The sequence below is a fragment of the Agelaius tricolor genome, unplaced genomic scaffold (genome assembly GCF_023055355.1).
Source record: "Agelaius tricolor isolate 1412-34295 unplaced genomic scaffold, bAgeTri1.0.p SCAF_1, whole genome shotgun sequence".
NCBI classification, from domain to species: domain Eukaryota; kingdom Metazoa; phylum Chordata; class Aves; order Passeriformes; family Icteridae; genus Agelaius; species Agelaius tricolor.
In genome coordinates this window covers 101,538,749-101,559,380 of record NW_027269261.1, presented here as the reverse complement: position 1 = coordinate 101,559,380, position 20,632 = coordinate 101,538,749, and the positions used below count along the sequence as shown (strand labels likewise).

Sequence of the window (20,632 nt, the reverse complement as noted above, 5' to 3'; positions counted from 1 at the left end):
TCACTGTAGAGAATTCCTTCCATATTCCTTCCAATCTAAACCTACTCTCTTTGAGTTCAAAACCATTCCCTCTTCTCACTAGAGGCTGTGGTAAGAAGTTACTTCTTTCTTATAAGCATCTTCTAGGTATTGAAAGGTCACAGTAAAGTCTCCCTAGAGCTTTTTCTTCGGGCTGAACAACCCCATCTCTCAGCCTTTCTGCATATACATGTGCTGCTTAGAATCATGGAATAATAGAAAGGCTTGGGTTGGAAGGCACCTTAAGGATCACCTACTTCCAACCCCTGTGCCATGAGCAGGGACACCTTTCACTAGACCAGGTTGCTCTAAGCTCTGTCCAACCTGGCCTGGAACACTTCCAGGGATGGGGCATCCACAACTTCACTGGATAACTTGTTCCAGCATCTTACCATCCTCACAGAAAAGAAATTCTTCCTAAGATACAATCTAAATCTACTCTCTTTCAGTTTGAAGCTATTCCCCGTCTTGTTGCTACATGCTTTTATAAAAATCCCTCTCCCATCTTTCTTGTAGGCTCTCTTCAGGTATTGGAAGGCTGAAGTTAGGTCACCTGATAGATACTTAAAATGTCCTGGGTTGCTTAATACTGAAAACTTCTTATAAGCAAATTATCTCTGTGATATTCAAGAGCTAAATTAGATTTTTGTTATGTTTCATGCCCCAAGAGTGGAATATTATTATGCTCTAATAGCTTTCCCTTGGTGAACATGGGTGACTCCACGTAATGCTGTTGTGGGGGAATGTATTTCTTTTATGTCCTGGTTTCTCAGCTGGGAAATCTCAGTGACAGTTGTCTGCCTTGTCCATGAGTGCTCTGTCTTTATTAGGTTTTATTATGTACATTGTCAGTTTTCTCATGGTCATCTTTTTGCTTCTTGTGGTGTTCCCTCCTGAATTAGCTCATCCTGGTGCATGCCACTCTTCTTCTAAAGGCAAGTGTCCAGCCTTGTTGGCTGTGAAGCAATGCTGGGTCCAAAGCCTTTTCTGGTCCAGACTGGTTTTCTTATATTCCTCTCTAATGAACTGGTAAACCTTAAATGAAGATGAAAGAGACAAATTGTTACTCAGCAGAGTCTGAATGCTGCTAGCTTGCCATGACCTTGTGGGATCTGTAGGGTGTTTAATTGACACCTCCCTGTGACAACAGCATAACTGAGGTAACTGGCAGCAGCAGATTTCCACGTAATTGGTTTTCTGTTTGGGTTGTAAGAAGTGAAATTCTCAAACTTTGAGCCGTTGTTTATAGCTGTCCAAAAGTGTGAAGGAGGAAAAGAACTTTTTACAGTAGATTGGAAGGAGAATTCCTGTGTGGGGAGGTCAGAGTTTTTTATTAATGTATGGTGCACATGAGGGCACCTGAAGTATAAGTGATGTAACAGAGCTTGCAAAAGAGGGCACAAGAAGGAAATACAGAAAATACAGGTGATGCTGGTATTTCTGAAGTGGAAGGTTGGAGAAGGTTGCTAATGAGTATCCTAAAATCATGATAGAACACCTGGGTGTTCACACTTGGTGGCAGGTTCCAACTGCAGAGGCCTTGGGTAAATTTTTCAGGCTGGGCATATGTGTTTTCAAGTCTTATATAAAACTTCATCTCCTCTTCCTGGTGATATGTTGATTTCTCTCAAGTATTACTGTGACCATCCTTTGATCAACTAAAGGAGTAGTCATGTAATTGTCATGGGAGGTGTCAGGATAAGGCTTTTCAGCAGTTATTAAAGATGCTCATGTATTGTAGAATATTGAGGTTGTTAGCCTTGTAAATCTTGTAGTCTGAAACTCTGTTAATGATACATATGTTTTTCCTCCTCCTTGGTGCAATTACCAGTATAAAACTACTTTAGTCCCGGTGTTCAGTGTTGAGAAGCTCTGTGACCATGCATGGATTTTTCATAACTTTATGCTTGTATAACCCATTTAAGGTTTATTCATCATAAGTAGTTATATAGTGTCTTGAATTAGGAACTCCAGTGAAGAAGCTGGAATCTGCTGGAGAAGATTAGTTAGCTGAAAAGAGTTCTTCAAGAAATGTTTTATGTATTTTTCTATGCAATGCATATTAAGTTATTTTCTTCATTTTCATGTCTTATGCTTTCCTTTTTTTCAGCTGTCAAACGTTTGATGAAAGAGGCTGCAGAACTGAAGGATCCTACAGATCATTATCATGCACAGCCTTTGGAGGTTTGTTTCTCTATATGTTTGCAAGAGCTTGTAATTAGGCTGTTTTATTAATATATACTCTTAATATATACGTCTCTAAAATGCATATATATTTAAAATATACATATTTAAATGATAGCAAGCCGATTTTTTTTCCCCTGTGATGGAAATCAGCAGCAGAATTCAACTTCAATGGTCTTCTAGTTCAGGATATTGGTGAAAGTACTTAGTAATAGTTTTACATGGCACCTGTGTAGTTTTATAGCATGGGTGTGTTTATTCCCCCCATCGCCTTCCCAAGACTCTGGAAATACTTGATATGTAAATCAAGCTTTTTGTACCCAAACCTGGCATCGGGCTCAGTTGCTGAGTTGGTCACTGAAACACTTAAGGTGATCTCTGAGGATTGTTGTTTTGCTTTTAAGAAAACCTGTGAAAAACACAAATGTGTACAATTCTGGATGCATTGTAAGAGAGAGGGATTTCACTTAAGCGGTAGCTTCTTGTCTGAACACCCAGTTAAGTTTTTGGATGGAGAGGACAATGAACTTCTGGTGGTTAGAAGCCTAAACAGAAATCCCTTCTGACTTCATTAGGTTAATTTAAAAAAATCAGTGTTCTATGATATTCAGTTGGGAGGTTTGATTTTCAGCTGTTTGCAGAAATGCGTAACACACTTGTTGTGCTCACATAATAATGCATGTTCCTAGGCGCTATAAAATATTCCCTATTGTTTACTGGTTTTTATCTGTAGCTTGCTTCTCCTTCCTGTGGTAAAATGAGAGGTTTAATTCTTGCTATTATTTGGAACCTACATGAAGATCTTATTTCTGGATTAGAACAGTGTCTCACTGCGAAGAGAACGCTGGCAGATGAAAGGAAACACTGGAAATCTTGACAGTTATCTCCTAGACTTGAAAAACTGCAACTATGTGGGCAGTGCCAGTGCTGTAATACCAGTGTTTAGCATTAGCTGGGGGATCTCACTCACTGACAGCAAGCCTCATTTAGGCTCCTGTCCTAACAGTAGGAGTTGTTCTGCTTGTAAATATTTAGGAAGTTGTTGGCAGCACGAGTTCTGATACACAAATCCCAGCTGAAAACTCCAAAGAAATAATGTTTAAAGAGAAGTTATTTATATGTCCAATGATGATAAAACTCTAGATTTCAATGCGTATCTTTCAAAGTTGTGCAATAAGGCACAGTACCTGTTTCAAAATTGTTAATGGAGGAGGAGGAATAGTTCTGTGGGGTGTGAGTCAAATCCCTGTGTTGACCAGGGCATGGAAGGAGCTTTGGGAAGGCTGTCATTAGTGTTCTTTCTTGGTGTAGGTCTCCCCTTGGTTCTCCAGAAATCATTGTTCATTGAGACAAAGATTGAAAGATTTTGGCTCTTACTCTTAATTGACTCAGTTTTCTATCTGTTGGATAGTAAAACTCTTCTAATAATTTATACAGCTGGCATAAAAAATTTGGACAATGAATTTGAGGGTTTTGGCAAATTATACCACAAGAAATTTACCAGAAGCCTACAATGCTTTATCCTTAGTGCTGCATTCTCTTAACTCTCTACTTGATTTTGGCTTCTTAAAACTTCTGCCTGTGTACTGTTTCTTCAGCCCGTCCTTGTTCAAGAAAATGAGATTGAATTGTCTTTTTCTGTGATGAACACTTTTTCTTTTTTTTTCCCCTCCCCCCTTCTCCCATCGATGGGGGCGTTTTAGGATAATCTTTTTGAATGGCACTTTACTGTTAGAGGCCCTCCAGATTCAGATTTTGATGGAGGGATTTATCATGGGCGAATAGTGCTACCACCTGAATATCCCATGAAACCACCCAGCATTATTTTGCTGACGGTAAGTAAGCATGCTTACTAATTTTTCCTTTTTATTGTTACCAGTTTTATCATAGGTAGAGAGAGAGAGCAATTCTTGGCATTTAACATAATGTTATTTTTGTAAGAAAGGTGGCACATATAATTGAAGATCCAAAGTCTTCCAAGATTATTTTGGTGATCTCTGAATGGCATGAAGCTTTATGCCTAATAAATGGAAGTTCTTTCCTCTGGGAGCAGTCACATTGATGTGATTCTCTTGCCTTCTGTTCTCCCCATGGGCCTGCTTGGTTTCTGTTGAATACAATGCTCAGATGTAGGAAGGCAGACCTGTAGTTTGAGGCAAAGGCCTTCCTTTGTGCTTAGTTTTGTAGAAGGTTTTCTTCATGCATTAATAGACTCAGGTGACAGAGTTCTGTTTTCAGCAAGCTGAATGCCAATTTTATGGTGTTGGCAGTAGTATAATTGTCACATATTATTTGTGTATGTAATTATTTTGATCATGATTTTTACAACTTTTACAAAAACTCAAGAGTTAACTTCTGGCATGCTTTATTGTATCCTCCTTCTTCCTTTGAAGGCAAATGGCAGGTTTGAAGTGGGGAAGAAAATTTGTTTAAGCATCTCAGGGCATCATCCTGAAACATGGCAGCCTTCGTGGAGTAGTAAGTAACAATTCTTTGATAAATTTACCCCCATCAAACAACTTGTTCTTTAAACTAAAAAAAATCTCATGAAGAATGTTTATAGTGGAAGAGGAGACAGATTTTGAGGGTGTAAAATTATGGGAGAATTTGTCAAATGTAAGATCATAAAGGAGTGGAATTGAATGATTTGGAAATCATACTAAGTAAATGCCAGGGCTGAGGAGCTGAGGGGTGATGGCAAGCTCTTCTTTACTTGGATACATAAGCATTAAGAATTCTCAGACTACTTAGAATATCTTTATGTGTTTTGTTTAAAATTTTTCTTACGAAAATAAATCCTGTTACTTTACCCTGTTTTTGCATGATCACTAAGCCAGCTTGAATAATAATAGAAGTGAGTTTTCAATTCTAATGATGTGGTTCTGAGCACTCAAGAGGAAGATAATGTGGTCTGAGTTCAGAATAACTGAATCTTCTCTTATCTTTATTTTTAAAAATACTGTTATTACAGCTGGCACAGTTCATCCAAGGCAATATGCTGTATGTTCAAGTAATTTTAATTTGGCTGAGTACAGTATATCAATTATTTCTATATCAGTTTCACTTTTAAAATATGTTAGTAAGATTTTAGGAGTTTTCTAGCAGACACTCTTCAACTTTTGTTAAGTCTCTAATGTTTTTTTAAAGAGTAGAAAATACTGTGTTTCTAAGTAGTCATATATATTCTGTCTCTTTTCTGTGGTACTTATTTTGATGGGATATTTATTTACCAACTCTATTGGCAAAGTGTCTTGAATTCTTAAATTTCATTACATCTGTAAAACAAAGTCCAAGTACAGATGTTGTCAAAAGAGATGCTTCAGACGAAGAACAGATGACTTCTGTTACTAATATTAGTTAGTTATTTAGCAGTTATTAATGTTTTAAGTGAGCTCCTTCCCCTATTTATGATGACATAAAAGGAACAAATTCTGCAATACTTAGCAAAAAAGAAAAACTCTGAGCATGTGTGCACTAAATTGCAGAATTCATGTCTAATAGAAAACAGACACAAAAAAAAGAATTCCCTGTGAACCTTCTTATCTTTTTCCTCTCCCCTCTTCTCCCCTCAACCACCTTTTTATATGTTAGTTCTGCTTTACCTTTTTTTCCTTGTTTTTAAAGTCTGGAACACTCACCTTAATGCAGCATTTTTGTGAGAATTGATTTTTTTCTTCTCTGTTGGCCTTTTCTTTGTTTACAACCTGATGTTAAAACAGAATTGAGAACACCTTGCAGTGTACCAAAATAAACCCCAAACCAGTGCTGCTTGTAGGAAATTCAGACTTGGCAGAATGAAGTTTTGCAGTCAGAAATGCAACTTTGCCAGGTGTGGAATGAGATTACATAACTGTTGTTTCTGCCACCTTGTTTATAACTCTGTTTTCCCATTTTAGTAAGAACAGCTTTACTAGCCATCATTGGATTTATGCCAACCAAAGGTGAAGGAGCAATAGGATCTCTAGATTACACACCAGAAGAAAGAAGAGCTCTTGCAAAGAAGTAAGTGTTAAGTTTGTTATTGTAGGTACATTTACATTCACTTACTTTTAGGGTAATGCATTGAGTAGAAAATAAGCTATTTTAGTCTATTATCTTCAGTCTTTATCTTATCTGTTCCAAATAAAACAAGTTTGATGCCTTGTATGTGTAGTCACTTTTTTCTTGGGATATTGTGTAAACTTGGAACTTGCAGTCAAACTAAATATTTTGGGAGCACTCCGTTCCTTCCAGTATTGTGTGGTCATATTAGAGGTTTGTCTGAAATTCAGACTTGGAGATGTAATTAACATTGTGATACAGTACTAATTGCAGAATGGAGGGAAAGTGGGTATGATGGAATTGATAGTAAGTGGGGGAGAAAACAACCAAAATAATGATGTATAATTGTCTTTAAGTAATAACGAAATTAGTTCAAAATTCTGAAGCAACTTCTTCTTAATGATCTTTAGGAAGTTAATTTAAGATTAGGTTTGTGACTATGATGAAATTATTAGCTTAGTGGCCAAGGGGAAGGCAGTGGGTGTTGTTTATAGGGACTTCAGCAAGGCTTTTGGTGTCCTTTGCCTCATCCTCAGTCATGGAGTACAGCCTAGGTAGTTGGGGACAGTAAGGTAGATTAAGAACTGGCTGAGCTGCCTGGCTCAGAGGATTGTGATAAGCAGCACAAAATCCAGCTGCAGGCTGGTCACTATTGGTGTATTCCTGGTGTCACTGGGGCCAGTGCTATTCAGTGTCATTAATGACCTGGATAATGGGACAGGGTGCACCCTCAGCAAGTTTGCTGGTGATACAAAGCTGGGAGGAGTGGCTGATACACCAGAAGGTTGTACTGCCATCCAGAGGAGCCTCAGCTGGCTGGAGGAATGTCAGAGAAAAGTCCTGCCCCTGGAGAGGAATAGCACCAGCTGCTAGAAGGGAGCTTGGAAGGGAGGATTGTGGCAGTCACCATGCTGACCAGCAGGCAGCAGGGTGTCCTTGCAGCAGAGAAGGCTGATGGTGTCCTGGGTTGCACAAGGAACAGCATTGCCAGCAGGTCAAGGGAAGTGATCCTACTTCAGTACTCAGCACTAGTGAGACATCAGGAGTGCTGGGCTCAGGTGGGGCTGTGAGCAGGTCAGAGTACAAGAAAGATAACATGTCCTGGAGCAAATTCAGTGCAGTGCCACAGAGGTGATTGAGGGGCTGGAACATGTTTCACCCATGGAGATAGTAAATGAGCTGGGAGCGTTCAGCCTGGAGAAGAGAAGGATCAGGGGATCATATCCATGTGTACAATTATCTGAAAGGAAGTTGTAAAAAAGGTAGAGCCAGGCTCTTTTCAGTGGCATTCAGTAACAGGAGTGAGTCAGTGGGGTAGGTTGGTCTTGATACTGTGCTGTCAAGTCTCTGTGGTTCCTCACTGTCCTGGAGAGCCACTTGCCCTATAGAGAGATGATGTGGGAAGGTTATGTTCTCCAAGAAGCTGAAATTCCTGGATTGGAGGTGCAAGCTCCTGGGTTCAGTATAACATTTGTAATAATAGTTAAATATTTATAATTTATAGTTTTTATTTGCTGCAGATATAAGTATTTTAATTCTAAGAAATTATTAATAAAGTATAAATAATAGTGATATTTAAGTCAGTTGTTAATACTTTCCTAAATGACATCAGAGAATTTGTGTTAGTAATATAGATAATTCTCAATATATTTTTTCAAGATAGTGTGATTTGAGGCAGAGGGAAGTACTTCTAAGCTACTGGCCTTGCCACCACTTGTCTTTCTGTGGATTGTTCTGCAAATAGTTTATTAACAAGAACACTGAGAACATGCTATTCTGAGCTATGTCCTTTTTGGGTGCAGGTCACAAGACTTCTGTTGTGAAATGTGTGGCACATCTATGAAGACAGCCCTCTTACCACTGACATCTGGAAGTGTGTCATGCCAGGCAGACAAGGAGGCTAAAGAACTTGCCAGGCAAATTAGCTTCAAGGTAAAGTCACTGTTTAAACTTTTATCTCTCTTGTATAGAATTAGAAAAAAAAATACTGAGGGAAAAACTTGGAAATCACAGAAACATTCATCATTTCAGAAGACCTTCATCAATTGCTATGTGGAAGCCTGTTTATTTCAGTATAGTCTGAAAGAGAAAATAAGAATGGATCTCTTGAAATTTGCTGGTTAATAAGTTGTGCATCTCAAGCATTGATTGATTAATTTTAATTTTCGTGGTGACCACTGTGGTAAAAACTGCCTATGTTGCTTTTACTTCCACATTTTCTGACACTAATAACTTGATTAAATTCTCCAGAATTAGTTTTATCATAAAAGTGTGATGAAAGTTTGGGCAAAGCTAACCTAAATTTTTTACCTTTGTGATTTTTTTTTTTCCTTTTGGCTTATGGAAGGAATAAAACATATTACTACTGAAAAATGGTTGCAAATTCTTTTGAACTACTCTGCTACTATCTGAAGATACTGAAAGTTGAACTCTGGTATGGAAGTTGCTGTGACCGAAAAATGTGTTCTCTAGCTTGTGTTTCAGTGAAAGCAAGGTTTGTTTAGACAAATACATTCCTTAGAGAATTGCATGTCTTGCATGCACAGTGTTGTTTTTCACTGGGTTTTCCACTAAACTCTTAAATCAGCCACTAAGGAAGACTACTGTGCATGAGGGCAGGGAGCTACAGTTACAATATGACAATGTGGCATTAGTGCAGAACACATCCTCACTAAGGTCAGGGCTGCCAGTATGTCCCCTTTTATCACCCATGTTCTTCTAATAGTGTCCTAAGGGCTACTTTTTACTTCTTTTGTGTGTGCCAGGAAAGTAAAGATTGTCTTCTGAGCATTCCTGCCAGTCTTGCAGGACGTGCATATTCCTGTGCCATAACCCTTAGAATAAAAACATCTCCAAATATTTTAAAAAGATACAAAAAACAGGGACAGAATTTTAAAGCTGAGCTACTTGGAGAAACAATGGATTGCCTTTTCCTGGCTTTTTTACAGTATATAAGGGTTTAAAGTTGTAGGATTGATTTTTACTTAAGAACTGCTAATCTTCAAAGAAATTCTAGAAATATCAGAGTTTGGTTTTGTTTGGCTTTTTCTTTTGTGAGAAAGAACTCATAGCTGACATTTCATACCTTTTTCAGTTTTAAAATTAACGGCTTACAGATATCAGTCTTTAAAGAATACAGGTGCTTTCCATGTATCTGTGTGCTTGACACCACCTCCTAAGAACAAGCACTTGTCAGGAAAAAAAATGAACAAATGCATTAGGTTTCTACAGCCTTTCACCATCCATTGTTTTTGGTTTGTTGTTTTTTTTTTTTTTTTTTAATAAGGTAAATCAGTTCTGTCCTCTGGTTGCACCTTTCTTCCCTTCTCAAATCACATTTTAGGGGTTGGGGTTTTTTAAGCTTCCTGCTTCTCTGCTTTGCTTGACTTTCTTATCTGTTTGTTGTTAGGCAGAGGTGTTCAATTGATGTGTTTGTAATAAACTAATAGTATGAATTACTAGCAGAAAATAAAGAAGTTTTTAATTATTTGGATACATTTCATATCAATTTATGGGGTAAGATTTAACATCAGATTGCAGATTGAGTGTATAATTTGAGAGAGTCTCTCTACTAGCAAACATACTAGCAACCTCTGCATTCATCCTTTAATAAGAGGTTTCCTAACTATGTGTATTTGATCCCAGGGTTATTGTGTTTCTTACCAGCTTTAAACAAGATGGTAACTTTTTAAAAAGTGGTATTGAGATAGGAATACAAAATTCAGGAGGGGGAAAAGACCCCAACACATCTTCTCGTTACGGTTTTCCTGATTCTGTGAGCATCCACCTTTGTTCCTGTCTGTTTTAATAGTAAATTGTATTTTGTATCAGTTTTATATTGACTTCTAAATAGTTTCCTGCATTTTAGGTGTTATATAGCAGAAATTCCACTTTGCTTAAAACAGGGAAAAAGAAAAAGAAATCACTAATAGGATATGTGTCACTGTAAAACAGTATGGTTTACCTTCATGTTGCCATCACATGGCATATTTTGCAGTAAAATTCTCTGCCCACCCTCATATGTTTAAAGATGTTGGTCATCTTTTGAATGTTAGTCTGACTTCAGTCTAGATACTAGACTTAGTACTTTCATAAACTAAAGTAAATCAAATGCACATTTGCTACTGCTTTATAGAGATTAACAGTAAAGATGAAATAAGCTCATCTTGAAAGAAGCAAGAGTATAAAAATCGGTACTCTGGTTCTGGGGAACTTAAGATTGGATATAGGAAAGAAAGATTCACCCTGAGGGTTGTCAAATGCTGGAGCAGACTACCCAGAGAGACTCTGGAACCCCCAGCTTTGGAGATGCTCAAAACTTGTCTGGACATGACTCTAGAGAGAGTTGGACCAGGGACATCTGGAGTTCCATTCCAGTCTAAATGCTTCATAATTCTGTGTTGCTTTGTTGATGATCCATATTTGAATCATAACTTTTCCTGTCTAATACTACAGTTCATAATAGTTAAGTGCAAAGACAAAGCAGTCTTCTTAGCAGATTCTAAGTTTTCAAATGTTAAATCCATCTCCAGATTGTTTTGGTTAATGAATGTATTTTTTGGATTCTCTTGAGGTAAGACATAAAGAAACAGAGAACTTAATTTCCTCACACTAAATAGTATCATGAAAGATGATTATACTGTGATCTTACCAGTTTGTTATCACTGTAACTGGTTGTTTTCTAATACACCGTTTGTATTTCTTGCTACTACTACCACCACTACCACCATGTCTGCATTTGAAGACTAGATTTGAAGTTGTCATTTTGTATTAAGTTGGCATCTAGACACATGACTTGAGAGGTGACTTGGTTACTGATAAAAATTGATCTGGTCAAGACTTCCTTTTTTTTGACATGTGTAAATTTTAGAAATATTCCACTTCAGCACTATGATGATATATCCTTTTCCATTCCCAAGAGATTATTGCTGGCATATATTCTGGGGTTTCTGTTCTTCTACATGTCCCTACTGATCTCTTGTCTCAGATTTCCTAAGCATGAAACCTAAATTCTGGGAAATAATGTACAGTAGACATTTTGTAAATGTGTATGAAAGCAGTATTGAAAGACTTGAATTTTTTCTTTCACTCCATGCTGAAATTTAAATAGTGGACACTGGTATGCAAATACTACCCAGTGTAGTGTCATGCATATATGCCCACTCTGTCTGTGAGGCAACTTTGTACTGAAACCAGTACAGCCAGATTACACTGGCTCTCACCAGAGGCTCTTCAGTCCTGTGGGGGAACAGGCTGTGCTACTTCACTTGTATCAACAGTAAGCAACATTGTCTTAAGGACATGCAAAACAAAAGTTTTAAAAACTGTGTTATTCTGGCATAATGTCCTGGATCTTCTACAGACTTTTGTTTTTTGCTCTTACATCTGTGCTTTTTTTTTTGAATGTTACGTTTGATATGTGCAAACAAAATTGGGTTTTAAACCATTGTTTGCACATTTGCAGTCTTATTTCTAAAGAATGAAAATTTCTTAAACTTATTACTGTGTCATCAGAATGCAACTGGCACACCCAATTATTACATTTTGATAAGCCTCATATTCTCTGCAAAGAAATACGCATTCCAAAATAAGCCAAATTGTTTTGGAGCAATTTTGATCTTGTCTGTGACGTGTGCATGTGTGCTTCTTGTAGGCAGAGGTCAATTCATCCAGGAGATCTGATGCTGGACCCTCAAACACATCAGGACTGAACCACACTGCTGCTTCACGTGAGCCCCAGCAGGATGGTGCAGCCAGAGCATTCCCAGATCCAGCAAGTGCAACGGTATGGTCCATCTTTGAGCTTTATTGGGCACAGTCTGATTGCTAAATTGGTCCTCTTAAGCTGATTGGAGTCTTGATTAAAGTATGTAGTTCATATATTTATGCTGGAACTCCTGCATACTTTATATAAAATCTGTTAGCAAATAGTATGCTGAATCATTTTTAGAAATAGCAACCTTTGCTTTCACTTTCTTCTCTTAAAACAAGAAAGAATGTTCTTTTAGCAGTTCTTCTTCCCAGTGTTTTCTTTAATTACATTGTGTTCATTAAAACTTTATGGTGTCTGAAGCACTACAATTTACCATCTGCGTAACATAGCGCAGGTTTTCTCTACAGAATTCTTAGCCAGAGGCAAAAAATGTTTCAGTGATAACCTGTATCTTTTAAATATTAATCAGTACTATCTTCTTGGGTTTTATAACCTCTTAAGTCAGTCTAAAATGTTCTTACCATTTGAAATATGGCACTTATTAATACTGCTAGGTGTCGGGCTTACATAAAGGTTTCAGAAGTGACTGAGGTCTGGTGGTGGGCCAAGGCAGCTGCTGTTAGGACTGTTGCAAATGCAGTCTAAATTCACTGATAAATTGCAGGCAAATCCCAGCTCAGCTGCCTTTTTTAGAGAGGATGGGGCTGCAGATTGGTTAAAAAACCTACAGCATGTCCAGTAACATCTGTTGTGTGTTTGCATCATGTTTTCAAGCTATGTAGAAATATAAATGTGCTAATAGCAAACTTTCTTTCCCTCACAGTAAGGGGGAAGAAATTCTTCCAGATTGTTCAGGATTCAATAAACCATTTTATGATATTCTTGTTATTGCAAATCCTGGCTAATATAGTAGAAAGATCTGATACACCAAGGCATTTCTGGCATTTTCTTGAGGAGAGAGACTTTTTAAAATTAATCACATTTTTAAGAAAACTAGTTTTATCAATAATACTGATTTAATAATTAATAGTTAATTTAATTTTCAGAAGATCCATCCTATAGGAAATGAGACCTGTAAACATATAAATATGTGATCAACTGTAAATGATAAGTGGGTTCATGTTTTAGAGAATTGAACTAATATTCAGGATTGTTAGTTTTAGTTTGAACCAACACCTGTGTTTCTGAGCTGTCACATAGTGGAAAATAGCCACAGTGGAAGAAAGAAATGTGTAGCAGGAAAGACTGTTTTAAGGAATTTGAGCTTGTTATTTTTGTGTTCTTATTCATGTGAAAGGTAATAGAAATATTTTCAAAGTAGGGCACTCTGGGCCTTGATCTGCTTAGAGGTGTGAAAAAGTACCCATGCAAACCTCAGATCTTTTCTACTCAGCTGGGTTTCCTGCATGTGTAAAATCTGTTTATTGAGTTCTTGTTGTGTAAAGATCTAATTCTGCCTTAATAAGTTGTGTTAGATTTGGGCAACACCAAAACATATTATTCTCTCTTTGTGGATAAAATGTTTGCCCCTTACTCTACAAATGTGTACTTAATTAAAAGCTGTTGTAGAAAATTTGCTGGGTTTACTCTAGTTGAGAGTAAAAAGGGGAGAGATGGGGCTAATGCTGAATTCTTGTATTAACTTGTTGATACAGTAGATTAATGTGCCTCACTCTGAAGTCATGGGACCTTTTGTCTTTCTAGACAGTACAGAAATGAATACTCGAAGTAATCATGCAGAAAAAATGGAGTATTACCTTTCTTCTGCTCCTAGAACAGTTGTAATCATTCTTCATTAAAGACACAATGGCAAATAGGTGTTAAGGGAAGGGTCACCTCTAGGTGAAGGTGAAGGAATCTGTAGTCTGTGTTTTATTATGGGACTGCTTCATGGTCGAGTTTGTTCTTTCCAGCAACAGTTCTCTGTGCCATGATTTTTTAACCTTAAAGTTGATTGAAAGACCAGATTTTTGAAATGTGTTAATGGCAAGATATTTCTGATCACAGTAATGTCCTTCCTGGGACAGGGCTAACTTAATTCTTGTGTGAAGAGCCCTCTGAAATGGGTCTCTGTGATGGCATCACTTTGTGTCCATTTCTTTGTTCCACGCAGAGCCTTATTCCTGAAGAGAGAATTTTTCATTCCATCAGAAAAAGAGATATTTTTAATTAGCTCTACCTTCTGTCGTCTTTCACCTAGGGAAAGGGTTATAGCCTCACTGACTAAAGGAGGACCAAGTCTTACAGTATTTCCATTAAGTGTGTGTTTTTCAGATTTCAAAACTCAGTTTGAAACTGTTGCTTATGTTCTGGCTGTCATTTTGTTACTCAGTACTTCAGTCTTAGAGATTCTTGCCCTTTGAAAATACTTACTGTGTAATTGCTGCATGGATGTTTGTCTGTGCTGTGGGGAAGGTGCACTCAGAGCTCTTGACTTCTAGGCTTTCCCTGCATGACCACATATTCCAGGTCACTTCACTTCCTCCCCACCTTCTCTTGTCTTTTTGCCAGACCAGCAGAGGTTGTTCCCATTCACTGTCCTGTTAATAATGACTGGAGTGTGCAACACTGGTGCAGATGTTGCACACTGGCTATTAAGTTTTATGTGCCTGTATTATTAGAGAACATTCATCCAGCCTTTAAACAGCTGATTTTGAAGGAAGAAGGGGGAGGGGAGGGGGTTGATTCTCATGCCAGTGAGACCTGCTTCCCAAGAGAACCTGTCTCACAACATTATAGAGGTTTGCCAGTGTCCTGGGTTGACTATATGATGCTTTTATCCCAAATCATCTCGTTCTGTTTATGCTGAATAATAAGTTTTGCACCTTTAAGACATGTTCCAGAGAGTGAAGGGGGGAGAGAAGAAGCAGCAGTTTGTTTTCAGACACTGCACTCACTCCTCCACATTCCAGCTCCTGGACTGTGTTGTCTGCAGATGGACAGACAGCAGGACAGAGCTCTCCTTTGCTTTTAGTTAGTTTAGCTAGCTGAGGCAAAGAAGTTCCCTGGACTGTGGTTTTTTCCCTTTTCTTTGGACCTCTTGAAACCTGCTCTGGACTGAACACCCAGGGGAGCACCGGCAGCTGCACCTGTGGCCCACTGGGCCGGGCCTGGCCCGCGACATTTCCAGCACTGAGGGACTGATCAGAGACTGAGTGAGCTGAGCTGCAACCTGGGGAGGGACTTTCTCAGTTTGTCATCTCTTTTGGAGCAGCAAGGGGTTTTATTGTTTAATATTGTTTAGGTTTTATTGTTTAATAAACAGGTTTTTTCCACTTTTCTCCAAGGAGGTAGTTTCTCCCGGACCGGTTATGGGGCGGGGCCGATTTAGTTTGCTTTCCTACCGGAGCCCCTTTGGGGATTCTCTCCCAAATTTGCTCTGAACCAGGACAAATAACAGTCAGGTGCAAGGCAACGAGTGCAACAACATGGGAACAAGGAAAGGAACAACACTGCTCTGGAAAATGCTGCCACAGCAACTCGTCTAAAAGGATACAGAGCTGCAGAGAACAGTCTTTAGCAGTAATAAAACTAAAACAATAGGCTACCTAAGGCATTATGCAGTATTTCTGAGGAGTCTGAACTGAATGCAGAGAACACCTCTGACTAGACTACTTCTGACAGTACTTTATTTTATGTGTAGTAGCTGTTGATGTCTACTCAGGGTAAAGTAATGATACATTATTCTTGTTTGAGTATTCAAAGTGCAAGCAAGGTACTGCTGCTGAAAACTGGCTTGATAAAAGTAACTGCCGTAGCATTAAGGTGAAATGCTTCCACATCTGAGCAAAACCATGTTTTTGAAGGAATATATTGTAGATACTCAGGTGGGACTCAGGTCCAGTGGGCACCTAAATTTTGGTACCAAAACTCTGATCACAGTGGGACTCATTAGTGGAGGCTGGAGAGCAGTGCCATTTACTCAGCAGCAGAGGCTGGTGGGCTGCATTTCTATCTTCCCCCCCATTGCACAGACTAAATCTGTTTGGATTATGGGTGTCTAAACTTCCACCAAATCTGTAGCAATACATTTGGTGCATTGATAGGGAATGATGTCCCACCTTGGGGCTTATAGCTAATGAATAAAGTTGATGCTTTGTGAGCTTTATTAAGTAGCAAGGTAAAAACTGTAGTTAGGCTGTTTTCTGATAACCTTGGAATGCATTAAGCCTCAGTACACCTGTTATTAAGCAGTATCTTATAATAGTGACTTGCACTGATAATAGTGACTAGATGAAGCATTATGAGAGTGATAAAACAAACAGTGTAACTGAAGCCAGCTACTCTTGAGCTGATGAAGGAGATTTCTGTCAGAAAATGAGGCTGTGTTCTGATGCATGAGATTTATAAAGCCCTTAACTTTAATTATAAGTTCTGAATGATATATTGGCAAAAAGCGTTACCCTTTATCTCTGTTAAATGATGTCTTAGTTCTGTAATGCTACAGCAACCATTTTAAATGTCTTGACAATTGAGAGTACTATGCCCAACTTTGATTCATTAAAAACCTGACATTTTTCATATTAGCCATTAAGCCATGCTGTGTGAAACTTCAGTGTTTCTTCAGTTAGAAGTTGCACAGACAAACAAGTGTTTCACCTATCCTGATTTCTGCATCTGTCCCCAGACCACTGGTATAAGTGAAAGAGGCTTCAGTAACCTAGAGGATTTATATGGTCCTGAGTTTCTGAGTTTGCTGTATTTTCAAAACATCCCTTCTAAGATGATTAAATATCCTTCTAGTATTCTGATAAAAAATTTTAAAATAATGGGCTGGAGATATAAAGGATGCAATGAGTTCTACCATTTTTAAGTAGACTGAACATGATATAAATTTCATTAGTTGCATTTTTTTAGATGGTACAAGTTTTTGTTAGTTCTGATATAAGTATATTTTACTGAAATAGCTTATTCATCAAATCATTGTTCAGATGTCCTTGGAGCAAAGTTTTCTATCAGTCCTAACAGTTTCAGAAGCTTCAGAAATAATGTGACATGTAGTAATATAAATAGTATGTAATAATGTGACATGTATGTATTAAATGTCTGTAAAGATCAGATGCTAAAGGTGGCTATAATTAACTATTGTTGAATATTTCTATTTTTAGTCCGTTAAGCCCTCATCCACATTTCTAGTATGGTTTGGCAGAAACCATTATTTGGCAGAAGCAATGGAAATTGTGTCGTGTGAGGTGTTGTGTTAGTCTAAAAATCTTGTAATGTTTGCTTACGAAGAGTTTAAAGACTTGCCATTAAGTTGAAGACAAGGTGATTGTGATTTTTTTAATAGTGAAGCCCATCTGCCATTTTTGGCATTCTTAACAATTAAGTCTTCAAACAAATAAAAGAATCTATCTATCTATCTGTCTATCTATCTATCTATCTATCTATCTATCTATCTATCTATCTATATCTCTATTACTTAGGATACTGTAGCACCTGGACCCAAATTTATATCGGGTCATGATGATGACTCCTTTCTTAGCTTTCTTCTGCATGTCTGGTAATAGTTGGCCATTGATTATGTTGGGAATCCCAAGGTGGTGTATTAGCTGAGCTTTGGGTGAAGCCTTTGGTCTGCTGCTGGCCCAATCCATCTATAATTTCCTCAGAAAAATAACTGAAAGCCTTGAAATTGTCAGTGAGATTTCTCCTGAATCACGGATCTGTTCATGTCAGTGTATGACAGCTTGTTCTATTCAGAACAGGGCCTTTCTGTTTTATTTTTAAATTTAAGTTTTGCAGTATTGAGAAGATGTGTGTGACAGCCAGTGCTAGTTACTTTTGTTAGTAAGATGGAGGATTAGGAATATTTCTAGACTTTTTTATATATTTAAAAACTGTTTGAAGAAGAAGAACATTGCTTACTGAATTGGTAGTTCTTGTGTCCTGAATTCACTTCTCTCCCTCTCACCTTCTGGATGATGGGAATGTAGATGAATCTAGGAACTTCGTTTCTCAAAGGCTTGGCTTCCCCAAGTCTTTATTTTCCTTGGCATGAGGAGCTTTCAAGTGAGAAGCAGAATTACTTCTGCAGTGTACTGGAAATCACAAAAGGCTGCTTGTGGTGTTCTTGGCTGTCTCTGCTGATAAAATTTATCTTTTAAAAACATTTTTCTTTGAAGCTACCCAAGCTGCTTTGCTTATTTAGGCTAGACCCCTGTGTAAACAGCAAATTATCAAATGTGGTGAGTAATTGCATCAGTACTTTCTTGCAAATGATAAACAGTGGGAAATAGTAATGATGAGGAGGTAGGAATTTAAGGCCTTTTCTCTTGGTGAGACAAATCACTGACTAGGTGGAAATTTTGAATTTTTTATCCACACAGAGAAGAGTCACAAGACCAAGTGCTATTCACTGTCTTGTGGATTGTCAAATCTGATATGCAGTTGAGGGCATTCCCCATTAAGTCATGTGGAAGGGTTATCTTTTATGGGTATAGTAGATGGCTGAAGTAGTGCTTAAGGTTATGGATATTGGGTCCATTAAAAGGCTTTGGAGAAAAATCTAAGATGTCTAGAATTCTAGTTTTACCTGCTGTTAGGATAATCTTTTAGAAGGAAAGGGGGAGAAAGCTAACTCTGGAAAATAGCTGCAAATTGGTTTAAGTAGGAATACCAGAAACCCTTATTTTCTGAGGACTGAAAATGAGACTTAAAAATTTTAAAAACCTGCCGTTTTTTCTCAGAGCTTTTTTTTTAAACTTTTAAAACAAAACCTTGTCAAAATGCTTATTTCTAATGACTGCGCTGTATTACTATTTTTAATATTAAACATCGGAAGTTTGAGCTTTTTAGTATTGCAAGCAGGATTAGTCTGGTGGGAGATCAGATGTCATATTTTCTAGTTCATAAGATTGAACCTTGTTTTCTTCAGCATAAAATTCTCATGAGCAGAACATCATTTACTAAAGTGTATTTTTTAGTACTTGTAATGTCAGATCGAGTTTGCCCAGTAGAGGGCAATAGGTAAGTGCCTGCACATGTGCTGTGCTCCGGAGCTCCTGCTGGGATCAGGTGGTTTGTGGTTAGGATTTTCGTTTTGCTTTTTCAGCGGTGGTGGTGGTGATGAGAACAGACTTCTGGACCCAGATGTCCACAGGAAGCACTGCAGCACTGCTTAACTACAGTTCTTGAACTTCTCTCCATCCTTCTTTTGGCTTCTCCATCTTGTTTCCCCTTCAGTATAGGTGACGTTGCAAATCCTCAGAGATGTAACTACCTAGAGGATTTCTTGAGCAGCAAAGAGTTAAAGCATCCTAGACAAAGATATTTGAAATCTCTAACGTAAATATGATTTGACAGACTTCCTTCAGCCTTCTCTTGTCTATAGAACTGCTGATTTTCAGCTTGAAATATACTTCTACTCAGGATAGCGTATGGACAAAAACAAGCAGCTATAACAATCCTGTAATTATTAGTGACATGTATTAACACTTATCTGAAGAGCATGTTTTAGTCCCTATGATTTTATCTCTTGCTGACAAGAGATAAAATGCATTGTCTGACAGCTGTCAACCTTTCTGTTTCAGTCTGAAGCTCAGAGCAGCAGTGCAGCAGCAGCTGGGCAGGAGCACAGCCCAGCTGTGCCCAGCAGCAGCACCTCGCTGAGTCCCCGGCAGCGCCGCGCGCAGCAGCAGAGCCAGAGACGGGCCCCGGCTTCCGCCGACTTCACCCGGGCACCGCAGCCCCGGGGCAACGCCAACCACACGGGCTCCACCGTGCTCATCGTCCTGCTCACCTTCGCCCTGGCAGCTCTCATATTCCGTAGAATATGTCTGGCTAACGAGTATGTGTTTGAGTTATAAGGTTGTTTGTCCTGACAGCAGTGACTTGAGTGCTTCACTGAACGCTCTGTATTGGCTATGACTTGAGAACTGTTTACAAAGGTTACTTTTTGTATTTACGCTTAAATCCTTATGAATGTTAATGTACCTACAGATACAATAATTGTAGGAAAAGCAAAGTTGGACCTGTAAGCTATGAGTTTTAATTGAGCGCCCACTAGATACTTGCAGAAACAGTGCAGTGGAATAGTAACATTAAGGCATGTGGGATGGGACTAAATTTGAATAATTTATTTAGTAAAAGACGATTTTTAAAAAATGGTTGATTGAATTTTTTATGGGGCATAAATGCTCATATAAGTACCCCATCTAAGTTAGTATAAGATCTGACATTGAAGAGGGGATGATAAAATGAAACACTGCTATGTGTTTGTGTCTGGTGAACTCCTAATTTAGAGGGAATACAGTTTTGTAACCACTTTTATTTGCCATGACACATTTCCAGAGGAGAAACACATACAATTTGGTTGTGATGCTGCTTTGTGTGTGTGGAAGGGGGACGGGATTGTGGGAGGAAAGTAGGTGCCAGAAAACAACTTGCATTATTTTGATTTTTATTTTTTGGAAGAAAGATTGGGTAGTCTTTTGAAAGATTTGAATGTCCTCTTCTAGTACTTTCAACTGTATATCTTGTTTTTAAAATTTGAAGATTATGCAAAACATGTCTATTCTTGCAATAGTTATAAATATGTAATATAATTATTTACCCAGAGCTGTTGTCTTTTAATTATACCAGAAATATACATAATGTGTTGAACTGAATGTTTCGTATGTGGTTTTATTTACTGAAGAAAATTAAAGCCTTATTACTTAAATTCTGACAAATATG

At 38.1% G+C, this 20,632-nt stretch overlaps 1 protein-coding gene across 1 annotated transcript in view; it reads left to right on the top strand.

The window, feature by feature from the left end:
• The window catches only part of UBE2J1 (ubiquitin conjugating enzyme E2 J1), a 27,759-nt gene extending 7,194 nt beyond the window's left edge, over positions 1–20,565 (top strand). Inside the window, exons 2-8 of the mRNA XM_071445692.1 lie at positions 2,129–2,202; positions 3,906–4,037; positions 4,596–4,680; positions 6,099–6,204; positions 8,046–8,175; positions 11,897–12,028; positions 19,489–20,565. Coding sequence (XP_071301793.1) covers positions 2,129–2,202; positions 3,906–4,037; positions 4,596–4,680; positions 6,099–6,204; positions 8,046–8,175; positions 11,897–12,028; positions 19,489–19,764 — 935 coding nt within the window. The 3' untranslated portion in view covers positions 19,765–20,565. The remainder of the gene's footprint in view (positions 1–2,128; positions 2,203–3,905; positions 4,038–4,595; positions 4,681–6,098; positions 6,205–8,045; positions 8,176–11,896; positions 12,029–19,488) is intronic.
• The last annotated feature ends 67 nt before the right edge of the window (positions 20,566–20,632 follow it).